The 26,019-nt window shown below is 47.2% G+C and overlaps 1 protein-coding gene and 1 pseudogene across 1 annotated transcript; both read right to left on the bottom strand.

Moving 5' to 3' along the window:
• Nucleotides 1-166: 166 nt before the first annotated feature.
• On the bottom strand, nt 167-19,086 carry LOC125534875 (annotated as a pseudogene).
• Nucleotides 19,087-23,887: 4,801 nt separating this feature from the next.
• Nucleotides 23,888-25,487, bottom strand: LOC125540859 (desmethyl-deoxy-podophyllotoxin synthase-like). Its single transcript, XM_048704397.1, has 2 exons — nt 24,573-25,487; nt 23,888-24,496 (listed from the first exon to the last, which is right to left on the bottom strand). Exons 1-2 carry the CDS (start codon nt 25,485-25,487, stop codon nt 23,888-23,890), a joined length of 1,524 nt encoding a protein of 507 aa, XP_048560354.1.
• Between the last annotated feature and the right edge of the window lie 532 nt (nt 25,488-26,019).

The following is a 26,019-nucleotide window of genomic DNA, read 5'->3' as shown; positions in this document are numbered from 1 at the left end:
ATAAATCATGAAAATTGTACAATACAATCATTACTACGATTACCACCATGACACACCGGTAACAAAATGTACAAAAAATTTGTGTACATAATTGCAATATGCAACTGCAATGTTCGATCTATCCAACTAGTCGATTGAATCCACTATGCGACATCTGAAGCAGACACTAATTAAGCGTCACGTGGACTTTGGCATGCAGGTACAGGTCATTCTTCCAGCCGACGGAGATGCCCATCTCCTCCTCCATGTCCAACTCCGCTCCGGCAGGAAGCACCCAGTCAAAGTGGTAGAGGAGGGCGGCAAGGGCGAGCTCCATGCTAGACTGCGTAAACAGCATCCCCGGACATATCCTCCTGCCGGCCCCGAACGGTGTGTACTCAAAGTTGGTTCCCTTGAAGTCCACTTCACGAGACTCGAACCGCTCTGGCCTGAACTCTTCCGGGGCATCCCAGTGCTTGGGGTCCCGACAGATCGCCCACGTGTTCACAAACACGGTGGTGCCCGTCGGCACGTCGTAGCCGAGGACCTTTCATGCCTCGGTGGGCTCACGCGGCAACAGCAGGGGCACCGACGGATGCAGCCTGAGCGTCTCCTTCACTAGTAGAAAAAGGGTCAAATGTGAAGCACATTAGTGCCGGTTAGAATTTGAGCCGGCACTAATGTGTGCATTAGTGCCGGTTCCAACGGCTAGCCAGCCGCTCTCATTAGTACCGGTTCGTGGCGAACCTTTAGCACCGGTTCGTGCCACGAACCGGTACTAAATTGAGTGGTGGTAGGATGTTGTCAGTCCGGAGCCCCTCCAGCACCTTCAGTACCGGGTCGTATCACGAACCGGTACTAAAGGTCGTCCTACATAGACCCTTCGTCCACCCGAGCTCGCTCTGTCCTTCCCCTTTCCCCTCTCCTCTCTGTTCTTTTCCCTCTTCCTCTCAAGCTCATCACACATTTTGCCCAAAAATTTTCAAGATTTGAAGGGCCCACATCCATTCAAATGATCACAAAGGTTAGCAACTTTGTCCTTTCATCTCTCATTGCTAGATTAGCTCGTGCAATGCTTTATATAGTGATTGATTTTTGAGTTTAGTAATTTGGGAGGAATTATATATATGTGCTCGTATTTGATTTATATGCAATTTGAGGTCAAAAATAACACTTAGTTTGCATATGTAGGTGTGGTTTACTTAGTACCTTCTAAATCTCCGTCGTAACCATCGTCGATCGCTCGCAACGTCCCGTTGCCGGCACCACCTTGTGGTGAGCCTCTTGTTCATGAAGTTTTATATAAAAAATTGATGGTTGTGTGATTTGGATATATAGTTACTCGTATAATTATCTTACCCATACGTTGTTTGTTATACATAGTGCCATGGTTTTGATATCCGTCCCTGTCGGCCCTCATCCGGGTTATGATTCGCATGTGGTATATTCTCTTTTAAAACTATTCATTGCATTTCGTGTTTATGAAAAATTATGCCCATCAAGTTGACATAGATATTTGTATGTAGGAGGTAGTTGAACCGGAAATTCCAACCGACCCTATTGTCGAGAGGTTAAATTTAGTTGAGAGAGAAAACGAGGATTTGAAGGAAAAATTGAAAAGAATTGAGGGGGAGAAGATGGAATTGGAGTTGCATGTTGCTGATGTCGTCGATGATCACAAGATTAAGATGGAGAAAATGCGCTTGAAGATTAGAAAGATTAAAAAATATGCCATTCATAGTGAGGCTTGGTATCATTATGCTGTTGGATCAATTGTTACCTTAGTTGCGATCTTGATCGCATTTGTTGTTGCATTTAAATTCTTTAGCTAGATAGTTATTTGTTTGTTGCATTTAAGTGTTGAATCATCCTTATGTATGAACTTTATGTATTGTATTAATTTGGTGTTTTCGGTGTTGTGTATTGAAGATGAGCCGGCAATGGATGTACGATGACCGATGCTCTCCCGAGTTCATTAATGGCGTGCGTACTTTTCTGCTTGCGGCTGAGGCAAACAAGCGGGCGGATGGTTTTATGCCTTGTCCATGTGCTGGTTGTAAGAATGGTCACAATTACACTACGTCAAAAACCATTCATGTCCACCTGTTTGAGTCCGGTTTCATGCCCCACTATAATGTTTGGACCAAGCATGGAGAAAGAGGGATTATGATGAAGACAATGAAGAAGAAAAGGACGACGACAGCTATCCTGGCCATGGGTTTCCTGAATACGATGATACAACAATGAAGGAAGAAGCTGAGCCGGTAATGCGGGAAGAAGCTAAGCCGGCAATGCGAGAAGAAGCTAAAAAAGAGGCATCGGATGAGCCCGTTGATGATCTAGGTTGGGCCATTGCCGATGCAAAGAGACACTGCGCAAGTGATTTGAAGAAGAAGAAGTTGCAGCGCATGTTAGAGGATCACAAAAAATTGTTGTACCCGAATTGTGTAGGTGACAAGAAAAAGCTGGGCACCACACTGGAATTGCTACAATGGAAGGCAAAGAATGGTGTATCTGACAAGGGATTTGGAAAGTTGCTGGTAATGATAAAGAATATGCTCCAAAGGACAACGAATTGCCCGAGAGTACGTACGAAGCAAAGAAGGCTGTCTGCCCTCTAGGGTTAGAGGTGCAGAAGATACATGCATGCCCTAATGATTGCATCCTCTACCGCTGTGAGTACGAGGATTTGAACGCTTGCCCAGTATGCGGTGCATTGCGCTATAAGATCAGCCGCGATGACCCTGGTGATGTCGAGGGCGAGCGCCCCAGGAAGAAGATTCCTGCCAAGGTGATGTGGTATGCTCCTATAATACCACGGTTGAAACGTTTGTTCCAAAACAAAGAGCATGCCAAGGCGATGCGATGGCACAGCGAAGACCGTAAGAAAGACGGTAAGTTGAGAGTACCCGCTGACGGGTCGTAGTGGAGAAAAATCGAAAGAAAGTACGGAAAGGAGTTTGCAGATGACGCAAGGAACGTATGGTTTGGTCTAAGCACAGATGGTATTAATTCTTTTGGGGAGCAGAGCAGCAACCATAGCACCTGGCCTGTGACTCTATATTTGTATAACCTTCCTCCTTGGTTGTGCATGAAGCGGAAGTTCATTATGATGCCAGTGCTCATCCAAGGCCCTAAGCAACCCGGCAACAACATTGATGTGTACCTAAGGCCATTAGTTGAAGAACTCTTATAACTGTGGAATGGAACAGGTGTACATGCGTGGGATGAGCACATGGGGGAAGAATTTGACCTAAAGGCGTTGCTGTTCGTGACCATCAATGATTGGCCTGCTCTCAGTAACCTTTCAGGACAGACAAACAAAGGATACCGCGCATGCACGCACAATTTGGACGATACCGACAGTATATATTTGGCTAATTATAAGAAGAATGTGTACCTGGGACATCGTCGATTTCTTCCGAGAAGGCATCCCGTAAGAAAGAAAGGCAAGCATTTCAAAGGTGAGGCGGATCACCGGACGAAGCCTCGCCGCTGTACTGGTGCTGATGTACATGATATGGTCAAGGATTTGAAGGTGGTCTTTGGAAAGGGTCCTGGTGGACAACCTGTTCCGAATGACGCTGACGGACGCGCACCCATGTGGAAGAAGAAATCTATATTTTGGGACCTGCCCTATTGGAAAGACCTAGAGGTCCGCTCCGCAATCGACGTGATGCACGTGATGAAGAATCTTTGTGTGACCCTGCTTGGCTTCTTGGGCGTGTATGGGAAGACAAAAGATACACCTGAGGCACGGGAGGACCAGCAACGTATGCACGGAAAAGACGGCATACATCAGGGTCATGCAAGATACGCTCTTACCAAAGAAGAGAAGGAAATCTTCTTTGAATGCCTGCTCAGTATTAAGGTACCGTCTGGCTTCTCATTGAATATAAAGGGAATAATAAACATGGGGGAGAAAAAGTTCCAGAACCTAAAGTCTCATGACTGCCACGTGATTATGATGCAACTGCTTTCGGTTGCATTGAAGGGGCTTCTACCGGAAAACGTTCGATTAGCCATTGTGAAGCTATGTGCATTCCCCGATGCAATCTCTCAGAAGGCAATCGATCCAGAAATCATACCAAGGTTAGAGAATGATTTGGTGCAATGTCTTGTCAGTTTCGAGTTGGTGTTCCCACCATCCTTCTTCAACATCATGACGCACGTCCTAGTTCACCTATGTGAAGAGATTAACGTTTTGGGTCCTGTATTTCTACACAATATGTTCCCCTTTAAGAGGTTCATGAGAGTCTTAAAGAAATATGCTCATAACCATGCTAGGACAGAAGGAAGCATCTCCAAGGGCCATGAAAATGAGGAGGTCATTGAGTTTTGTATTGACTTTATTCCTGACCTTAAGCCAATTGGTGTTCCTGAATCGCGGCATAAGGGCAGACTGGATGGAAAAGGCACGCTAGGAGGGGAACAAATAATATGTATGGACGGACATTCTCTCACTGAAGCACACTACACAGTTCTACAGAATTCCGCCTTGGTGGCTCCGTATATGGATGAACACAAGAATTTGCTACGCTCCAAACACCCGGAGCGGTCTGATGACTGGATTACACGTGAACAAACCAGGAGTTTCGCCAGCTGGTTGCAGACACGTACCATGCATGACGCCTCTATTGAAGATGACCTGTACTTGCTGTCCCAGTTACCATCTTCGAATATAATGACTTTCAAAGGGTACGAGATAAATGGTAATACATTTTACACGATCGCCCAAGATAAGAAGAGCACCAACCAAAACAGTGGTGTCCGCTTTGATGCAGAAACCAAGATGGGAAAGGAAACATATTAAGGTTATATACAGGACATATGGGAACTTGACTATCGACGTGATTTGAAGGTCCCTTTGTTTCGGTGCAAATGGGTCAATATGACACGAGGCGGGGTAACGGAAGACCCGCAGTACGGAATGACAACAGTGGATCTCAACAATCTTGCGTATGCAGACGAACCATTCGTCCTACCCAATGATGTGGCACAGGTTTTCTATGTGAAGGACATGTCTACCAAGCCAAGAAAAAGAAAAGATAAGGAAGCGAATGCATCGTACGATGAGCCAAAGCGGCACATAGTTCTTTCTGGGAAGAGAAACATCGTGGGAGTGGATGACAAGACAGACATGTCAGGAGATTATGAAAAGTTTGATGAAATTGCTCCATTCACAGTGAATATTGACCCGAGCATCCAGTTAAATGATGAACATTTTCCATGGCTACGGCGCAAAGGGACACACGGGAAGAAAAAGTTTCACACCCAAAGATCTGGGATGTGATCGGCTTCACTATCATCACTTTCTTCTGTGTTTCACACCCAGGAGAGAATCTCTGTAATAGTTAGGGTAGCTAGTTATGTGTTTTGGCATTTGAAACGCGAAGAAATTTTATGTGCAAGCAAATTCTTTCATGCATTTACTGATTTTTTCAGCTAAATGACCCTTAAATTGAAAAGCATTTCAAATGAACTCAGAAAAGGTTGAAAGTTGGCATGGTATCATAATTTCACCCACATAGCATGTGCAAAAAGTAGAGAGGGTTACTGCAAAACTGGATGCACTTCGTGTACAAAAGGGACAATCTCTTTCGAAGTATCAGGGTTTCGGACGAAAACTCATCTGTTACAAAGACATTTCATTTTTAAATAACCTAAGCATTACCAAATTGAATATAATGATAAAACACACTAATATTAAACATAAGAAAAAAGAATTACTGAAAAATCTATTTTCAAAGTTAAGTTATTCACAAACTAGTGATATCCACAAAATTTCAAATAATTCAAAATTTAAACTATTCAAATTTGTAAACTACCGGTACTAATAAAAAGTTTGTAATTTTTTGTACCTAAAGCAAAAATATTCACAAAGAAATTCTAAATACAGCAAAAAACAACTCAAAAATAAATAAAACAAAAATAAATAAAACAAAAATAAATAAAGCAAAAAAATAAGAAAAAAAAGCCCACCTACTGGCCTACAGCGGCCTGCATATGACTAGAAACCCAAATTCTAGTTGGGCCAGGATGTAGGCCCGCTAGCCCAGTAGGCCCAACAGGGCATCGCAGCAGAGGTAGGCCCAGAAGGCCTGCTTAAGAGAGGAGCTCGAGACAGCAGCGACGGCGGGGCTTATAAGCAGGTGCGAGTGCCCCTCGGCTAGCGAGGTGGGACTAAACTTTTGCGCCCCTCGCCTGGCAGCGCACACCCTTTAGTACCGGGTCGTGGCTCCAACCGGTACTAAAGGGGGGCCTTTAGTACCGGTTGGCGCCAGGACCCGGTACTAAAGGGGGTGCGGTTCCCGGCGCTTCGCCTTGCCAAAACAGACCTTTAGTACTAATTGGTGGCTCCAACCGGTACTAAACGTGGGTTCTATATAAGAAAACACTTCAAAAAAAATTGTCAGTTTCTCATCTCTCCCTGCTTCTTTCTCCTCTACCCCGTCTCCGTCCCCGTCGCCGTCCGTCGCCGTCGCCGTCCCCATCCCCGTCGTCCCCGTCGCCGTGCCGCGCCCCGTCCTCCCGTCGTCCCCGCCCGGCCCGTCCCCGTCGTCGCCGCCCCGTCCTCGTCGCCGCCCACCGTCGTCGCGCCTCGCTGGTGAGCTCCTGCCCCGGCCGCCAACCACACACACACACACACATTGTTATAGAATTGTTAGCAATCTTTCTGTTTTTTAGTTATAGAATTATTAGAAATGTTAGTTTTAGTTATAGAAATGTTAGTTATATAGAAATATTAGAAATGTTAGTTATATAGAAATGTTAGTTATATTAGAAATGTTAGTTATATAGAAATGTTAGTTATATAGAAATGTTTTTTAGTTATAGAAATATTAGAAATGTTAGTTTTAGTTATAGAAATATTAGAAATGTTAGTTTTAGTTATAAAATTTAGAATTTGTATATATGAAATCACAATCCATCATTTAAAAAATGTTACTTTACTTTTGCGGCATATAGTATTTGTTGTCGACGATGCCCGGCCCGCATCCTCGCCGTCGACCCGTTCGCGACGACGTCCTGCTTCAGAGGACCCATGTCCGGGACTGGACTCCGCCGGGCTGGCACTGGGAGGTGCTACCTTCAGGGGTGCGACCCTTGGTGAGGAACCCGGCCCCGGGTCCGGTCGTCGACCCTCATCTCCTTTGGTGGCGTTCGCGTGGGCCACTTTCGGTGCGGAGGGAGCCGGCCCCGCCGGAGGTGGTACGTCGCCGTGTCAGGGAGAAGGACGAGCACGTCCATCGCTACATGGCTGCTATGGACGTCAGGTTCTCCAATACCTGGCAGGTTCTTTGGGGATATCACCCGAGCTATGATCCAGTGATGGTTCCTTCACTTTGGTTGTCCACCGCCTAGATTACTCTCTAGTATTCGATCTTTATTAGCTAGCTAGCTAGCTAGTGATGTATTCGATATATAATATTCGAGATGATTTATTCGAGATTATATATATTATTCGAGATGATGTATTCGAGACTATGTCTATTATTCGAGACGACATATTCGAGATTATATTCGATGATGCTTATTATGTACTATGATTGATTCAGTTTTTCCTTATTAATTGATTGCATCCATGCATTGTAATTTGAATATATTTCTTTTGGATTAGTTAAACAAAACCTATGGTGGACAATACCGGCAGAGAGGGAGAAGAGGCCCTGTTCAATATCATACGCAATCCTCGTGGGCCAGATGATGATCAAAATGAAGAAGATTATGACGGCTCCGAATATCTAAACAACACCGGGGAGGGTGATATGATATTCGATCGCGATGACCGAATTGATGAAGTCATGAACTATGAACATGGCAAAGAAAATGTTGATCTTAAAACAACAAAGACCGGCGAGGTATATATATTTATATAAGCAGGCATCTGGTGATCATCACATGTTTTAAATGACTTGAAGATATATTAACGAATCGATCTTTCTTCTTTCAGCCATCCGGATCGAGCAAATCTTCAGGCAACAGGAAACGAGGCCCGAACAAAAAGTTGAAGGAGGGCGTAAAGTACAATATCAAGGCCATCAAACCTAATGGTGAACCATTAGCGCCTAAGAAGATTGCGGACAAGTTCATTCGTCAGTGCGGAGTTCTTGTGAAGGACCAACTCCCGATCTCCCTTCAAGAATGGAGAGAGCCAGCAAAGCCACGTCCAGGAGTTACTTTTGTCGACGACAGACAAAAACTTCTGCTTTGGGAAACGCTCATGGAACATTTCACCCTACCAGATCATTTCACAGATGCAGATGTGGAGAAAGTCAAGGACGCTGCTCTTAGGAAGATGGCGGTTGCATTCAACAACCACAAGAATCGTGAATGGGCCAAGTACGTCAAGGAAGGAAGGAAGACTCCAGTATCCGAGGGAACACTAGAGAAGCAAAGTGCTCATTGGGACGATTTCATGAAATTCAAGAATTCGGAATTATTTAAGGAACGGTCGAGAATAAACAAGGCCAATGCCACAAAAAAGGATAAGTTCCATAAGCTGGGGCCAGGTGGCTATGCGGTGGGAATGCCTAAGTGGGATAAGTCTGAGAAAGAGATGCTGGATGCAGGTGTCACTCCAGAAACATTGAGCTGGCCCCCAGGTGCAGGACTTGGTTCTATGCGCATGGGGGGGAGTTGGACCCAAAGACAGGCAAAGTTTCGAAGAAGGCATGTCTGGACGGAGCCGAAGATAAGCTACTTGTTGCAATAGAAGAGGCTCGATCGGGGGTGTTCCAGCCCAACAGGGAGAACGACGAGCTTACGCGTGCCGAGTCAGCAGACTCCCGCTCCTCCACGTCCACCAACGCGTCAGGCCACTCCTCCTCCAAGTCCGGCACAGCTTCAGGCCACTCCTCCTCCTCCAAGTCCGGCAAAGCATCAGGCCACTCCTCCTCCAAGTCCGGCACAGCTTCAGGCCACTCCTCCTCCAAGTCCGGCACACCTCCTCCAACTCAGGCACGTCAGCCGTCTTCGCCGCCTCAGCAATCACGGAAGAGAGCCGCCTCAGCTATGGTGCGTAGCGGTACAAGTCGAGGTAGTACTGGAGGTACAGGCGGAGGCAAGCGATTTCAATATGGACCAAGCCTCGCACCTCTTCCGTAGAGGCCTTACGACAAGTCCGAGGAGGAAAACGTAGCCATATCGAAGGCCGAGGTGGAAGCCCATTTTGCACCGAAACCGCCACCGCCGCCAAGGGAGAAATGTCTGTGGAAAAGATTAACCACTTCATTCGTATGGCTAGAGCACCAGCTCCCAAGCTAGTTGACACAGACTACGAGCGCCACATCAAGAAGTTAAATCGAGCACGTCTACAGAAAGAGGTGAGCTCGAGCTCGAGCAAATCAGCTGGCAAAAGGAGCGGTAAAACCGTTCCCCAGCTGGGAGAACAGGCGGCGCAATCAATCCCCCCGCTTGTTGTGCCAACAACACATGAGAGTAGGCGCGCCCAATATTATTGTGGGCAAACCGTTAACGTTCCCGGGCAGGGCGATGTGGTAATAACCAAGGAGCATATTGAGCAGGCTGAAACGATTAGGATCACTGTTGGACAACTCCTCGATATCGAGCCCATGTCTCCGACTAGAGAGGAGGAAATAAAACGGAAATATGTCCGGGGCCAACCTTTGGTCGAGCCAGACGAGGTCAATAAGCTCCCAATGAGAATGTATGAATTGCATCAATGGTACATGGACACTACCAAGATTTCCAATCGAGAGTCCCTCATGGTGAATGTCAAGAAGGATCATTACTACCATGAGAAATCTGTGACCGTTGAGTATTCAGAACTATTTCAGCTATACAATCAAGACGCACTCGACAAATCTATCGTCAGTTGCTATTGTCTGTAAGTGATTTCTTTCTGTAATTTAAGTCTCAAGCTAACTGTAGTGATCATTTTGATCAATCATTACCTGTAATTATCCTCATTATATTCTTTTCTGTGGTATTATGCAGGATGAAGATTTATGAAATGAAAAAGGTGGACGCTATGGCATTGGGTTCGTTGACCCAAATACCATTAATGAATACACATGGAAATTAGATCCATATTGCGAAAAAAGTGTAGAGGAAAGCATGCTAGAGTTCTTCAAGCGCTTCAAATACAATGAAGATATACTACTTCCTTACAACTTCCAGTGAGTCACATTATCTTGTACTACAAATTCTATTTTTGCCTACTAGCTAGCTACATGTTTTTGCTTACATATGCCCGCTTAATTAAGACATGCAAATGTGTGTGCATGCAGATTTCACTGGATCTTGTTAATCATTAAAGTTGATGAAGGAACAGTTGAAGTACTAGACTCACTACTTGAGAAAGCAAGTGACTACACCATCGTGAAGGGGATAGTCAACAGGTAATTTCAATCATTATTAACTATATCTCGGCCTATTTAATTAGTTCGTCATTTCCTGATAACAACTATTTAATAACCCATTTATTCATTTTCTTTGTCGGCGGGCAGGGCTTGGGCAAAGTTCATCAGGGCCACTCCAGGCCCATGGAAACAAAATCTGAAATGGTATCGACCCCAGGTAAGTAATTAAGTAGTACTAGCTAGCTGCCATCTCTTTAATTATCATGCTTGATTAATTATTATCTGATCAAATTCCATTCTCGTAAAGGCCCTGAAGCAGGCGCCGGGGAATAATCTGTGTGCATACTACGTTTGCGAGAACATTCGCATGATGGCGTCCGAAAGGAGCAGATCTCAAAGACATAAGTGGGTACGTTTGTCAGAACACTATTCACAATTTTTACACCATTATCGATAACTAGTCACACAACTAATACAATGCATATTGATCTCTTTCTTAACAGTTCAAAGAGGTGCGGGAGAAGCTCCTAACAGAGGACCGCATAGAAGCAACTCAAGAGGAAATAGCGGGATTTTTGCTCGACCAGGTCATAGATCCCAAAGGAGAATACTATTACCCGCTACCGCCCCCATGAACCACTTCCAATTGTTATCGTGCTCCGAAGGCACCAGTTAGAAGAAATTGTGTGTGTCTATATATATATTATGATCGGTTCTACTAGAAATTCTATTTATATATATGCATAACGTGTATAATATATAGTATTGTAAAATACCAGCAAACGAAAAAGAATTAAATGGAAAACACAAAATTAAATGAAAAATAAATCATAAACCCAAAACCTCCCAACCTTTTAATACCGGTTGATGACACCAACCGGTACTAAAGGGCTCCCTGCCCCCGAAGCTGGCTCGTGCCACGTGGTTGCCCTTTAGCACGGGTTCGTGCTGAACCGGTACTAAAGGGGGGGGGGGGCTTTAGTGCCTACACTTTAGCGCCGGTTACCGAACCGGCACTAAAGGGCCTTACGAACCGGTGCTATTGCCCGGTTCTGCACTAGTGCTTGATGACCAGCCTCATGTACTTGAGGTCGGCCAGGTCGTCCTCGGTTACCCTTGGCTTCCCTAGTAGGTTGTTATGTACTTCGGCTTGTGCTTTTGCCATGGTGGTTGGGTTCCTCATCAACTCCGACATGGCCCAAATGAGAGTCGTCGCCGACGTCTCGCTCCCAGCACTAAACAGGTCCTGCAAATCATGCAAATTTAGAAAATTTAAATTTACTAGTTAGTGAATTAAAACAATTGGCCGGGTGATAGCTTACCACTAATAGACACTTGATGGCTCCCATGGTAAAAGGGACGTCGTGGCCACCTTCCTTCTGTATCCTGAGGAGCACGTCCAATAGGTCATCCTGCTCCCCTTCCTTCCCGTCGTCGTTGGATGCGGCGGCGGCGGCCTTAACCTCCTGCTCCCCTTCCTTCCCATTGCCGTTGGACGCGGCGGCGGCGGCGACGCTTCCAACATGATGATCTTGGTGGTGGGCTCCATGGCCATGTCGCGAATGTGACGTCCTGCGTTTTCATGACCTCGCGCGCGGCCTCAGCATTAGAGGCCACCACCACCGGCACCTCGCCGAACTTGAGGTACACCAGTGGCGGGTCGCCCTGTTGGTATTGATCTAGAGGCCCAATGGGCCAAAACGAAAATAAAAGACCAGAAATAAAGTTACGTTAGAGAGAGAAACAGGGAGGCCACGAACCAACGTTCGTACCCCTCGATCTCAACTTACGTGCCCTGATCGGGGGCACCCTAACCAACTATGGTTTTGGTCCCCTGTCGCCAGTGCACATAAAAAGATGGGGGAGCAGCCGGCACCTACGCTAGACGAGTTCTCGTACGGTTTACTCCTGCTCCCCACATCCCTAAACCCTAACCGATCTGGGGGAGCGCTGCACGACAGGAAGATCATCTCCAAGCTCTGCCCCTGTCCCAAGGCAGTGCCGGTGGCGCCTGGAGGGACGCCGCTACCTGCAGCGAGCATCTTCACCGAGCCTGCATCAAGCCTGCATCGAGCAGGCACGAGACTTCGCATCGCCTACACCAATGGCTTCTTCCATTGGTGGTAAGAACTCAACCCCTCTCTGTTCATATGCAATTAGGTGATCTGAATTCTAGGCATAAGATCCAATCTATCCTACTGGATTAAATCTAACAATGGTATCTTGAGCCGTAATATGCCTGGATTAGATCCCTAAGATGATCTGTTTAAGTCTGATGATCATGATTACGTATTGATGATTAAGGTTTAAGAATGATGGTTCATGATTAAGGCTAGCCCTCTGTCTCGGTTAGTCTCTAGGGTTAAGAGGTTTCGGTTAATGTCTAAATTGCTACTGGATAAGTGCTAGTCAAAGATCCATGTTCTGTTAGCTCAGCTATGCCATGCTTCTGCATCAAGTTTATGTTTGTTAGCACCGATTTAAGCTCCTGTTTAGCCATTAGAACATGATGAATTGGCGCAGTTAGAGTCAGCCGAACCCTAACTCTAGAAAATCCCCAAATCTGAGAACAAAGATGAAATTTTTAAAAGAAAAGAATGGTTTTGGGGCTCACCTAGATGATGCCGGCCTTCGGGGTCTGCACGGCCGCTGCCGTGTGCGCACACCATGACCGGGACGCCGCCGCCCTTCGAGGTGGCGCGCGGAATGAAGCAGCAGCCGCCGCTGCTGTGCTCATGCACGTGCACGTCGCCTGGCCTGTGCGCCTCGGACGTCGCCGCCGGCAAAATGCCCCACAAACTGCGTCGCCGCGTCACCGGAGCTACCCTTGACGGAGGAGCGCGCGGGACGAAGTCCTTGTGCACGCTGCTCCGGTGAGCGATGCTGCCGCGTCGCCATGTCCGGTGTGCCATGCGCCGCCGTGTCTTCGCCGTCCTTGTGCGGGCGCGCCTCGCCGTCGCCGCTGTAGTCTAGCTCCTCTCGAGAGCGACTGTCGGGGCCAGAATGGGATAAGGTTAGGGCTTTGACCCAGTGGCAGTTTTGCTCCACTCCGGAGCGATCGGAGCCGTTGGCTCGATCCGACGGACGAAACCGATGCGCTGCTCCGGGCGGGCCTTCAGCCGCCTAAACGGACCACTTTCGCGGCTGGGCTTCGGCCCAAGTTGTCTTAGCCCGTAGAAAACGTGTATTTTTATGTTTTTTTTCGTTTGCTGGGCTAAAAGTAAAGTTTCTCTGTGTTTTTTGTTTGGTCAGTGCATTTTACGTATTATGATCATCCACAAATGTTCTGCACTGTTATAAATATATAAAAATGCCAGAAAAATGATGCTGAAAATTATGTTTTAGTTTTCTGAATAGAATGGAACCAACGAGAAATTTTATTTAGAAAAATTTTATGAATTAATGTTTGTGCCATTTTATGGCAAATTGATGTTCATCCCATGGTAATATCAATAAATGGTGAATTATTAATGTTGGAAAATTGATATTACACGTAAGATTAATGTGATCATTTTTTTGTAATACAAACCAACGTTGTTTTACATTTTTTATCACTCCGTTAATTCCTCATTATTTTCTGCCCAACGGTGATATAATTTGGAGTTAATTTTGCATGAAAATTGATCAAACCAACGTAGGTTAATTTTTGTGCAATTTGATTTTATGATGATGTTCTTTTCCTTTGCTTATGATATTTTGAAATCATGACAGCTTCTGGTCCTTGTGGTCTCGAGAATATCGAACCACTCACGGGGAACAACTTCCAAACTTGGAAGGACTCGTTGCTTTTGCATTTGGGTTGGCATGAGGTTGACCTTGCACTAATGGAAAGTAAACCAGTGGAACCTAAAAAGGATGCCACTGGGAATGCTGAGCTTAAGAAAGCTTACGACACTAAAGTTGAGAACTGGGAGAGGTCCAATAGAATGGCACTCCTAATTATGACCTTCTCCATCTCCATAGAGATTAAAGGGGCTATTCCCCTTAATGAAAGTGCTGCCGAATATTTGAAATCGGTGGAAGAACAATTTAAAGGCTCAGAGAAAGTGTATGCTGATGAGCTTTTACACAAGCTGCTTGCAAAACATGAAGGAAATGGAAATGTGAGGGAGCATATTTTGAGCATGAGCAATGCCGTGGCAAAGCTTAAAACCATGAAGTGTGACTTGAGCGAAGAGCTTCTTGTGCTCCTAGTTTTTAGGTCACTACCCTCACAGTTCAATGTATTCAAGATAAACTATAATTCTCTTGAAATCAAATGGAAACTACCTGAACTCATTGCACATTGCGTTCAGGAGGAAGAGAGAATTAAGAGTGAACAGAAAGATCAAGCTTTCCATGTTAGTTCTGGGAAAAGGAAGCACGAGAACCATGCTCATAACAATAATGTGCCCAACAAAAAGCAGTATTCCAAAAAGAATCCTCCAAAGCCTATGCAATGCGACGAGGCAAGTTGTTCACGTCCCGCACCTTCAGCGGCTACTTCAGTTAATCTTACAAATGCCGCTGGAGAAAGACATTGCAATTTTTGCAAGCAGCCAAATCATGTCAAGGCAGACTGTCCAGGTTTTCTTAAGTGGCTGAATAAAAAGGGTAAGGATGAGATCACTCTTGTAGATGAATCTCTATATGTTGATTTTTCTGAATCTACATGGTGGATTGACTCAGGTGCGACTGTTCATGTCGCGAATTCTTTGCAGGGATTCCATATAAGCCACACCCTAAGGGGTACAAGGAGACTTAATGTCGCGAATGGGAAGGAGGCTGAAGTTGAAGCCGTGGGCTCCCTCACCTTGAAGTTGCACACTGGTTTCCTACTTCAATTCAGCTCAAGGACGTTCTTTATGTGCCTACTTTGAGTAGGAATTTGATTTCAGTTTCATGTTTAGATGATTTTGGATTTCATTGTACATTTGGGGAGAAACAATGTTTTTTAAAGTATTGTAATAAGGATGTTGGTCTCGCCGTCCGACGAGGGAAACTTTATATGTTAAACCTTTCCGGTTATCCTATGTGTGTGAATCTCTGCGAAATAAATATGAATGAACGCAATCATAAAAGGAATGGGAGAAGTATCAATCCTTCTTCGAAATTGTGGCATCGTCGCTTGGGCCACATTTCGAGGGGGAGAATGGAACAATTGATTAAAGAAGAAATACTTCATCCGCTAGATTTCTCTGATGCGGGCAATTGTATTGACTGTATTAAGGGAAAATATGTGAAAACAATTAAGAAATGAGCAGTAAGAGCCACATCGGTCCTTGAACTTATTCATACTGACATATGCGGACCTTTTAACGTAAAGTCTATGGATGGTTTTGATTCTTTCATTACCTTCACAGATGATTTCTCTCGCTATGGCTACATTTACCCCATACGTGATCGATCCGAAGCTTTGGACAAATTTAAGATTTATAAAGCCGAGGTTGAAAATCAACTCAACCTAAAGATCAAAGTTGTACGGTATGACCGCGGTGGAGAATATTATGGCAGGCATGCTCCTTATGGGCAAATTCTAGGACCGTTCGCAAAATATCTTGCTGAAAATGGAATAATTGCCCAATATTCAATGCCTGGTGAACCTCAGCAAAATGGCGTAGCTGAGCGTCGCAACCGCACTCTTATGGATATGGTACGTAGCATGCTTAGTCATGCGAACTTACCAGTAAGCCTTTGGATGGAGGCATTGAAAACAGCTGCACACATCCTAAATCTTGCTCCAACTAAGTCAGCACCGAGCACACCTTACGAGATGTGGGCGGGAAAGAAACCGAGCTTGAATTGCTTACGAGTGTGGGGTTGCCCGGCTGAAGCTAAAGTATTCAATCCACATATTAAGAAATTGGACCCAAAGACAGTTAGTTGTTTTTTCATTGGGTATCCTCATAGAGGAAAAGGATATCGCTTTTATTGTCCAGGTCATACCACCAAGTTTGTGGAAACCAGGCAAGCGGTGTTTTTTGAGGATAATGAAGTCACTGAGGTTAGGGTGATTGATCTTTATCCCTATGCCTAATATGCACGAGACACCTACTGGTGATCCCGAACCTGAAGTGGATCCTCAACCCGACGAGGAGCCTCAGCATAATGAAGATCCTCAGCCTGATGAGGATCCTCAGCCAAATGATGAGCCTCAACCCAATGTTGATCCTCAACCTTCTCGGGCAAGAGAAAATGCACATACTAATGAGCCTACGAGAAGATCACAACGGGAAAAGAAAAAGGCCATCTCTAGTGATTATGTCACTTTCATGTGTGAGGATGAAAATGACATAGGGAAGGCACAAGATCCGACCTCATATAAAGAAGCCACTAAAAGTGAAGACTCGTCCAAATGGTTGGTAGCCATGGAAGACGAATTGAAATCTATGAGCTCGAATGATGTTTGGGACTTAGTAGAAGTTCCTGATGGAGCCAAAGGGTAGGCTGCAAGTGGGTCTACAAAACCAAATATGATTCCAAAGGGAACGTCGAAAGGTTCAAAGCGGGACTTGTAGCAAAAGGTTCTACACAGAGAGAAGGAATCGAGTATAAGGAGAACTTCTCGCATGTGTCATCCAAAGATTCTTTCAGGATTTCCAGGGCACTTGTAGCTCATTATGATTTGGAGCTGCATCAAATGGATGTCAAGACAGCATTTTTGAATGGTGACGTAAAAGAAGAAGTTTACATGACTCAACCTGAAGGTTTTGTCGTGGAAGGAAAAGAACACATGGCATGTCGTTTAAAGAAATCCATATATGGCTTGAGGCAAGCTTCAAGGCAGTGGTACCTAAAGTTCGACGAGATTATTAGAACTTTTGGTTTTAAAGAGAATGAAGAAGACGCAGTAGGTTCACATTTTTAGTCCTATATGTGGATGATATTCTATTGGCTTGCAGTGATAAAGATATGTTGCATGAGACCAAGAGATTTCTGTCCTCAAAATTTGACATGAAGGATCTCGGTGAAGCCTCGTATGTCCTTGGCATCGAGATTCATCGAGATAGGTCCAAAGGAACATTAGGACTATCGCAAAAGGCATACTTTGAGAGAGTACTAAAGAAATTCAATATGCATAAGTGCTCTTCCTGACATGCCCTCATAGTTAAGGGCGATAAGTTTGGGACATTCCAATGTCCGAGGAACCAAAATGAAACTGATCAGATGAAGTCGGTTCCTTATGCTTCAGCTGTCGGAAGCATCATGTATGCTCAAGTATGTACACGCCCTGACTTAGCTTTTGTAACCGGGATGCTTGGCAGATTTCAATCTAATCCAGGACCGGACCACTGGAAGGCCGCAAAGAAAGTCTTGCGCTATATGCAAGGTACTAAAAATTTCATGCTTACATATAGAAAGTTCGATAACCTGGAAGTTATTGGTTATTCAGACTCTGATCTTGTCGGGTGTGTGGATAGTATGAAATCCACGTCAGGTTATATATTCACACTCGCTGGAGGAGCCATATCGTGGAAAAGCTCCAAGCAAAAGATAGTTGCCTCATCTACGATGATGGCAGAATATCTAGCATGTTTTGAGGCCACGGGCAAGCTGTATTCCTAAAGAATTTCATTCCCGGACTTAAAGTGGTTAACAACATTTCCAAACCACTGATATTGTACTGCGATAATGAACCCGCAGTTTTCTATGCGAATAACAACAAGTCAAGTGCTGCTGTCAGGCACATTGACCTAAAGTACCATGTTGTTCAACATAGAATCCAGGATCAAACTATTAATGTTAAGCATATCAGTACGACACGTATGCTTCTTGCGGATCCGCTTACTAAAGGCTTACCACCCAATATATTTCATGAGCATGTAGCCGGCATGGGATTATTGGAAGCCTCTTGATTCTGAAATTATGGGACCGCTAATATAAACCACTCCCAATAAGCAAAATGTGTTCCACTTTGAAATAGGATGTGTGCTATGAGTATTGAGGTTCAATGGCTTTTCATAGGCTATTGTAACACCTTACTCTGGTATATTATTCCTATGAAGAATGGACAAAAGTCATTGAGCCTAACAATCAAGGGGGAGAATGTTGGTATTGATCTAGAGGCCCAATGGGCCAAAATGAAAATAAAAGACCAGAAATAAAGTTACGTTAAAGAGAGAAACAGGGAGGCCACGAACCAATGTTCGTACCCCTTGATCTCAACTTACGCGCCCTGATCGGGGGCACCCTAACCAACTATGGTTTTGGTCCCCTGTCGCCAGCGCACATAAAAAGATGGGGGGAGCAGCCGGCACCTACGCTAGACGAGTTCTCGTATAGTTTACTCCTGCTCCCCACATCCCTAAACCCTAACCGATCTGGGGGAGCGCTGCACGACGGGAAGATCATCTCCAAGCTCTGCCCCTGTCCCAGGGCAGTGCCGGTGGCGCCCGGAGGGACGCCGCTACCTGCAGCGAGCATCTTCATCGAGCCTGCATCAAGCCTGCATCGAGCAGGCACGGGACTTCGCATCGCCTACACCAATGGCTTCTTCCATTTGGTGGTAAGAATTCAACCCCTCTCTGTTCATATGCAATTAGGTGATCTGAATTCTAGGCATAAGATCTAATCTATTTTACTGAATTAAATCTAACACGCCCATTTGGCGCGCGATATCCGCGAAAGTGCGGTGGACCAGTGGGTTGCCGGCGAGGTGGTGCAGGCTGCCGATCACCGGCAGCCGCCAGGGGCCAGGCGGCAGCTGCTGCCCAGCGCCGTGGCCGCGCTTCCTAATGAACTTGAGGAGCAGGAGAGGCAGGAGGAGAGCTAAGACAAGATAAATTGCTTGCTCCATGATCATGGCGCCTGCTATTTTCTTGAGCTCACTCGAGAGAAGACTAGGGATCAACTGTACTATATATAGTTATATATACGCATGCGGCACGGGCCAAAGTCATGGAGTTCGCTAGGATATACTGCAAAGTGGCGTCGATCACTATGCGAGCAAGACGACCGCATGTTTGGAGGTCAACTTTGCTTGTCGCCTGGAAGGAACCGTCCATGTCGTCGTCATCTCCGATGCGCCAAGGATACATACTACTCCTACTAGGAAGTGTCTCTGCACATGCATTTAGCATTTAGCATGTTCGCTACTCCCTCCGTTTTCAAATATTTGTCTTTCTAGACATTTCAAATGGACACAACATATGAACGTATGTAGACTTATTTTAAAGTGTAGATTCATTCATTTTGTTCTGAATATAGTCACTCGTTGAAATCTCTAAAAGACAAATACTCCTTCCTACCCGATGCGCCCAGGATAGGTAGTGAAAAAACGAACTGCCGCCCCGTGTCTCCTGCAGCAGGACGCATGCATATCCTAATCGCCCACAGCCACAAGTCTTAAGTGCTACGAACTGGGCATTGACCCCTCTCTGAGCTAAAACCCATCTAAAAAAACCCTGGCTCCACGCAACATAAAGGCACCACGTGGGTCCCAGTACAACGGCAGGTGCTTAGCCAGGTGGCATAGAAAAAAAAACCCGATTTTTTTCTTCATATTGGATTGCACGGGTGCTTGGGAAGCTAGGCAGAAGCAAATGTTACACCCGGTGCCAGCCGGTGCTTAGAAGAATAACTACTCCCTTCCAGCCTCCATCAAAAGAAAAATGAAGAGAACAAAAGGCCCAGCTTCTCCAGCTCAGCAACCGAAGCACCTCTGCATTGCAGGACGACTTGCGACGCTGCTCTTTTTCCTCAAGCATCTGTGCATAAGCACCTATCATTGTACAAGGCCTCAGTAAGCCGAGTGCCACTCGGCCTAATTTTCCTGCAGGGAGCAATCACGTACCGCCGGTGCCCAGGAATAAGCCGACCGTATTTCTATACTCTCATTGACTCCATCATCGCAGGTCTTCATTCTTCGGCTGCCGCGATGTCCCCGCCATCACCACCACCACCGCTGGAGCCTGAATAGAGCTTTTCCTTGTCGTTGGGGCTTGTTTGGCTGTGCCCCCAGCCGAACCTCTTTTATTTGCTTTCTATACTCTGTCCTATACTACTTTTATATTGTCGGATGCTTGGTGGTTATGCTTTATAATATAAAGTGAGGGAAACCCTTTTTCATGTAATAAGCCGACCGTATTTCCTTCTGGGAAAGGTGTATATGTAAGCCGAGTACCTTGCTCTTGGCTTAAACATGTACTGGCAATGCCATTTCATCCTAGGAGTTCCAAGGAGCCTACACGTGTCTTGTAAGCTGAGTTATATGCTCGGCTTAGATGTGTAAAACGAGTACAATGGTCAGTTTATACCCTAGAATGCTTTTTGTTTTTGCCATCCAACACTTACTTCTCACATGTTCTTTTCGTCATCGACTGTTTACCCGCTTGTGAAAACTGGACAAGGCCATATTATCATGTTTAGAATCTCAATAATGCTACATACATGTCCAATCCACATGCTCCGTCGACTATCCTTGAAATATACATATATGTATCAAAAACTTGACGAATATTGTTGTTGTGATGAGGATGAGATGATCCAACACTTATTTCTTGCATATCTTTTTGGTCGCTTTTTCTGGCGAACGGCATACATGGTTTTAATTTTTCACTGCTGACATTTATACCCACATGGCCATGTATTGGATCCATATATATGGGGCGTTCGCTTTAGTGTGTGTACGACCAACATAGCCATGTATTGGTCTCATGCATTATGCAGAGGTGGTCTCTGGGTGCGACCAACATTTTTTGGAAAGGGGGTTAAAACCTTCCATGTTGCTTGTTGACTTAGCCAAACATGGAAGAAGATCCCATGCTGAAGAGTCCTTTGTAGACGTCTTGGTGACACTAAGCACACATTCTTAATCAGTTGTTGGCTTGTGCTCATAGTTCCTGAAGATGGTATTTCCACTGTTGTTCTTTTGAACATTCTCCAAAGAGGTGGTTGGCGCTTGGCGGTATGGAAACCGCCTGCACCCTCAGTAGGCTGGCTAACGTGGCCGGAAGTACCAGAAGGGAGTTCACACAAGTAGTAGAGCTTAGAAAATTTGACTTTAGCTCATAATATCAAACAAAGAATATCAGATTGGTGATGGGAAACCTTGTATTTGCTATTCAATACCAAAAAAATATTATTAGTTGAGACTTATGAGACTAGCCATAACGATTCATGCTGAGCGACCGCGACCAGCCGCCCACACCCACACCGACGGTGGCCATTCCGGCCCCGTCGGCCACCAATCCGCAGCCCTGCGTCCGGCCGGCCGGCATGCTGCCGCCACCTCCTGCCGCGCTCCCCGCGGGCTCCGTGCAGCGCATCATCCCGCTGCCATCCCCGTCCCCTGCTCAGTTGGATCTGGATCGGGATCCAGCGCCGCCGCCAACGCTGGCTTGCCCTACCGTGTCCGTGATGCTCCCCGTGTCCAAGACCTTAGCCGCTAAGACGACATCACCGGCTCCCGCTCCAACGACACTGTTGGCTCTCGCTCGGTCGTCCCTGGCTACCGCCGCCGTCGAGCTGGCCGCGGCTGCACTCGCCTTCCGCAAGGCCGATCTGGCCGTAGGTGGTCATCTGGCCCATGGTTGTTGTCTGCCAAGGACCGTGAAGACGAGCGCTACAGCGCGCCTGCCCGTTGTCCATGCTACCATGGCCGCGCGTCCGTTCAGGATCTGCACCTTCAGTCGGCCCTGCAATGTGGTTGTCCAACTCCGGCGGCTCATGCTCTTCTCCAGTGCACTCTGCCCGTTCAAGATCGGGAGAATCGTGGTCCTGCTGGGCCGACAGTGACCTCTCCGATCCTGCAGGCCACCACCACCGCTCCCCCTGCCAGCAACTCCGCCGACCAGCTGTCGCCGCCTCCGGCATCGACTCCTGCACCCCTATCGACGGCTACGCCGACTGAGTACACTGCTCCCCGAACGTCGTTGTCGTCGCCGCTGGCATCAGGCGACTCTGCAAGCATGTCTTGCACCATCCCAGTCACTTCTCCCGTGCATTCGGCTTGGGGAGATTGGCTTGGATGCTTCCGCAAGGAGAAGTCTCAAGCTGCTCTCATGTGTTGTGCGCCGGCACCTCATGAAGATTCATTTGGGGACTGGCACCTCGTCAAGGGGCGCCGTCATTCACCATCTTCAATAGACTTCCGGCGTCCCGCTTCTAATGCACAACCGACTCCTCCGGCGTGGCTGAGGGACCGATGCTTTCGGTGCCTCTGCAGAGGTCATCATGCCCGCTCTTGTAGGGACCCAGTTCGGTCCAGGAACTGCCTTCGCTTTGGCCACATTGCTCGCTTTTGCCACGCAAAACAACCCAGGGACCAGACTACGCCGCTAAGTCATGTTACTCCACTGAATCCACCAATGTCTGCTCCTGCCAACGATGCTACCCCGATGTTTGCTCCTGCCAACGATGCTACCCCGACAGATGTACCGTAACAGTTGGTCCTCATGGAGCAGGTTGTGCTGCTCCGCACCGAGCTGCAAGACTGCTTGGTGAGAGTTGGGAGTGTTTTGGCAAATGCAGAGGCCGCTCTTGCCAAGCTCCAGGTTGTGCCTGTTATGTCCCTGATGCCCAAGATCCATGTTAATTCGGCCGATGAGGAAGCTGGCATGTATGGAGATCTCTCCCCTCGCAGTGCATCCTGCCCATCGCCGTTGCCTATCGTGCCGATTACTTCTGGAAGTGAAGCTGTTATCGAGGTCGTGGCTCCGGTGCTTCAGATTATGCCTGAGCTGCAAAAGCTTTGTGGGGAGCCCACTTCGCCTATTTCGATGGTGCTTCCTATGGAGATGGAGTCGCTTGGAGGGGCCTTGATGATGCCGACCTCGACCTCACCACCGTCGTTGGAGCACAGTCAGCCACTCGCCTTTGTGGACCATGGAGGGTTGGATGTTGCTATTGCTCTCTCACCTGTGGCTGTTGGCCAGGTGCCGTCTGTGGGTGTAGGTGCTTTGGCACCTAATTCTGAGGCGGTAAAGTCCATCCGGCCGCCCATCTTTGACCGTGATGGTATGTTGGCACATATTGACGAGTTGGTCTTCGTGAAAAAGCTCGGCGGCTTGCTCACCCGTTTGGAGGCAGTTAGTCCTGGATCTGGCAAGGCGATTGCTTGCCTCGTAGCGGAGGAGGCTTCTACGGGCAAAATCAAGCAGGTGAAGAAGGCTCTCAGGAGCATAGGCAAGAAGAGTGGCGTCACTGGTAAGGCGTCAGCGGCTGTTTAATGGATGATACTCAATCTCTTCGACCACCATCCTCGATTGGCTCGTCTCCATGGATTTGGTGGTGTCTGTTGTCTTTAACCTTGGTTTCGTTGGGGGTTTCTTTGCGATGTAGAAGTGTGAAGGATCATGATTGTTTCGTCCTATGTATGTTTGTCGGGTTAACCGTGTGGTTATGCAGTTTCTTTCTCAGCGAGTAGTCCGTATGTGGTCTATATGTATCGGTTTTCGCCCGGTTTTCCGTTAATTAACTGGTCAACTCTCTTCTTCTTAATTAATCGATGAGGCAAATCTTTTGCCTCCGTTTCGAAAAAAAATTATTATTGATTTTTTAATAAATCATGAAAACAGTACAGTACTTACCACCATAACACACTGGTAACAAAATGTACAAGAAATTTGTGTACTAATTGCAATATGCGACATACGAAGGAGGCGTTAATTAAGCGGCACGACGACTTTGGCATACAGATACAGGTCGTTCTTCCGGCCGACGGCGATGCCCATCTCCTCCTCCATATCCAACTCCCCTCCGGCAGGAAGCTCCCAATCAAAATGGTAGAGGAGGGCAGCAAGGGCCAGCTCCATGCTAGACTGCGCGAACAGCATCCCCGGACAGATCCTTCGGCCTGCCCCGAACGGTGTGTACTCGAAGTTGGTTCCCTTGAAGTCCACTTCGCCCGACTCGAACCGCTCCGGCCTGAACTCCTCTGGAGCATCCCAGTGCTTGGGGTCTCGGCAGATCGCCCACGTGTTCACAAACACGGTGGTGCCCGTCGGCATGTCGTAGCCGAGGACCTTGCACGCCTCGGTGACCTCGCGCGGCAGCAGTAGGGGCACCGACGGATGCAGCCTGAGCGTCTCCTTGATGACCAGCCTCATGTACTTGAGGTCAGCCAGGTCGTCCTCAGTTACGCTTGGCTTTCCTTGTAGGTGGTTACGTACTTCGGCTTGTGCTTTTGCCATGGTGGTTGGGTTCCTCATCAACTCTGACATGGCCCAGATGAGAGTCGTCGCCGACGTCTCGCTCCCAGCACTAAACAGGTCCTGCAAATCATGCAAATTTAGAAAATTAAAATTTACTAGTTAGTGAATGAAAACAATTAGCCGGGTGGTAGCTTACCACTAATAGACACTTGATGGCTCCCATGGTGAAAGGGACGTCGTGGCCGCCTTCCTTCTGTATCCTGAGGAGCACGTCCAATAGGTCCTCCTGCTCCCCTTCCTTCCCGTCGCCGTTGGACGCGGCGGCGGCGGCCTTCACCTCCTCGTGCTGCTTGATGGCGCAGTCGATGAGCTCGAAGGCCTTGGTGTGATTCTCCCACGCCTGTCGGGCGGAGCCGCTAACGAAGCCGACGAGCCAGGATGAGGGGAAGAGGTCGCCGAGGTTAAACCCCGAAAGGATCTTGACCCCCTGTTGGAGCACCTCCAGGAATTCTTCCCGCTTGCTGAACCTGTCCCCGATCATGGCGCGCAAGGTCATGTCTGCGATGAGCATGGCGAGCCGCTTGCTGACGTTGATGGGCTCGCCGGTACTAGCTGAAATGACGGCGACGAGGCGCGTCACCTCCTCCTCCCAGACGTTGCGGAACGACTGCACCCGGCGGGCGCTGAGCAGCTCCATGATGCAGATCTTGCGGAGCTGGCGCCAGTGAGCGCCGTAGGGCGCGAACGCCAGCCCGACCCCATCGGACATGATGATCTTGGTGGTGGGGCTCCACGGCCGCGTCGCAAACGTGACGTCCTGCGTCTTCATGACCTCGCGCGCGGCCTCGGTAGAAGAGGCCACCACCACCGGCACCTCGCCGAGCTTGAGGTATACTAGCGGCGCGTCGCCCAGCCGGCGCGCGATGTCCGCGAAGGCACGGTGGACTAGTGGGTTGCCGGTGATGTGGTGCAGGCTGCCGATGACCGGTAGCCGCCAAGGGCCAGGCGGCAGCTGCTGCCCAGCGCCGTGGCCGCGCTTCCTGATGAACTTGAGGAGCAGGAGAGGCAGGAGGAGAGCCAAGACGAGATAAATTGCTTGCTCCGTGGTCATGGCGCCTGTTATTTTCTTGAGCTCACTCGAGAGAAGGCTGGGGATAAACTGCACTGTATATACGCATGCGGCACAGACTAAATATATCGAGTACGCTAGGATGTTCTACTGTAAACTGGCGTGGATCGCTATGCGAGCGAGACGACCAGATATTTGCAGGGCAAGTTTGGTTGTCGTCCGGAACGAACCGCCCGTCTCGTCGTCGTCTCCGATGCGCCAAGGATACGTACTACTTCTACTAGGGAGCGGAGATTCCCTAGACGATCGTGATGGGTGCACGATCGCGCTTTGTTCTTCATCCACACACTACGTAGTGAAAAAACCGAACAATAGGTCTTTTTAGACTACCCATAGTGGAAGTAGCATGCTACCTCCATCCTGATTTATTGATCCCTTTGTATTTTATACTAAATTTTGATTTTACTTATAACTAACAAAATGTTAATTCTTGTCATGAAAAATAATATTGTTGTAATCTATGTTTAAATACAAATACAACGCTATAAATTTTTGGTGACATGCATTAATACTT

The sequence above is a fragment of the Triticum urartu genome, chromosome 2, assembly GCF_003073215.2.
Source record: "Triticum urartu cultivar G1812 chromosome 2, Tu2.1, whole genome shotgun sequence".
NCBI classification, from domain to species: domain Eukaryota; kingdom Viridiplantae; phylum Streptophyta; class Magnoliopsida; order Poales; family Poaceae; genus Triticum; species Triticum urartu.
The sequence above is the reverse complement of the archived record's forward strand: the minus strand, read 5'-3'. Positions and strand labels throughout refer to the sequence as shown.

Excerpts from the sequence above, each read along its gene's own strand:
- LOC125540859 (XM_048704397.1), bottom strand. The coding sequence starts at position 25,487 with ATGACCACGGAGCAAGCAATTTATCTCGTCTTGGCTCTCCTCCTGCCT. Across the intron at positions 24,497-24,572 it reads CCATCAAGTGTCTATTAGTG|GACCTGTTTAGTGCTGGGAG; the intron begins GTAAGCTACCAC and ends CATGATTTGCAG.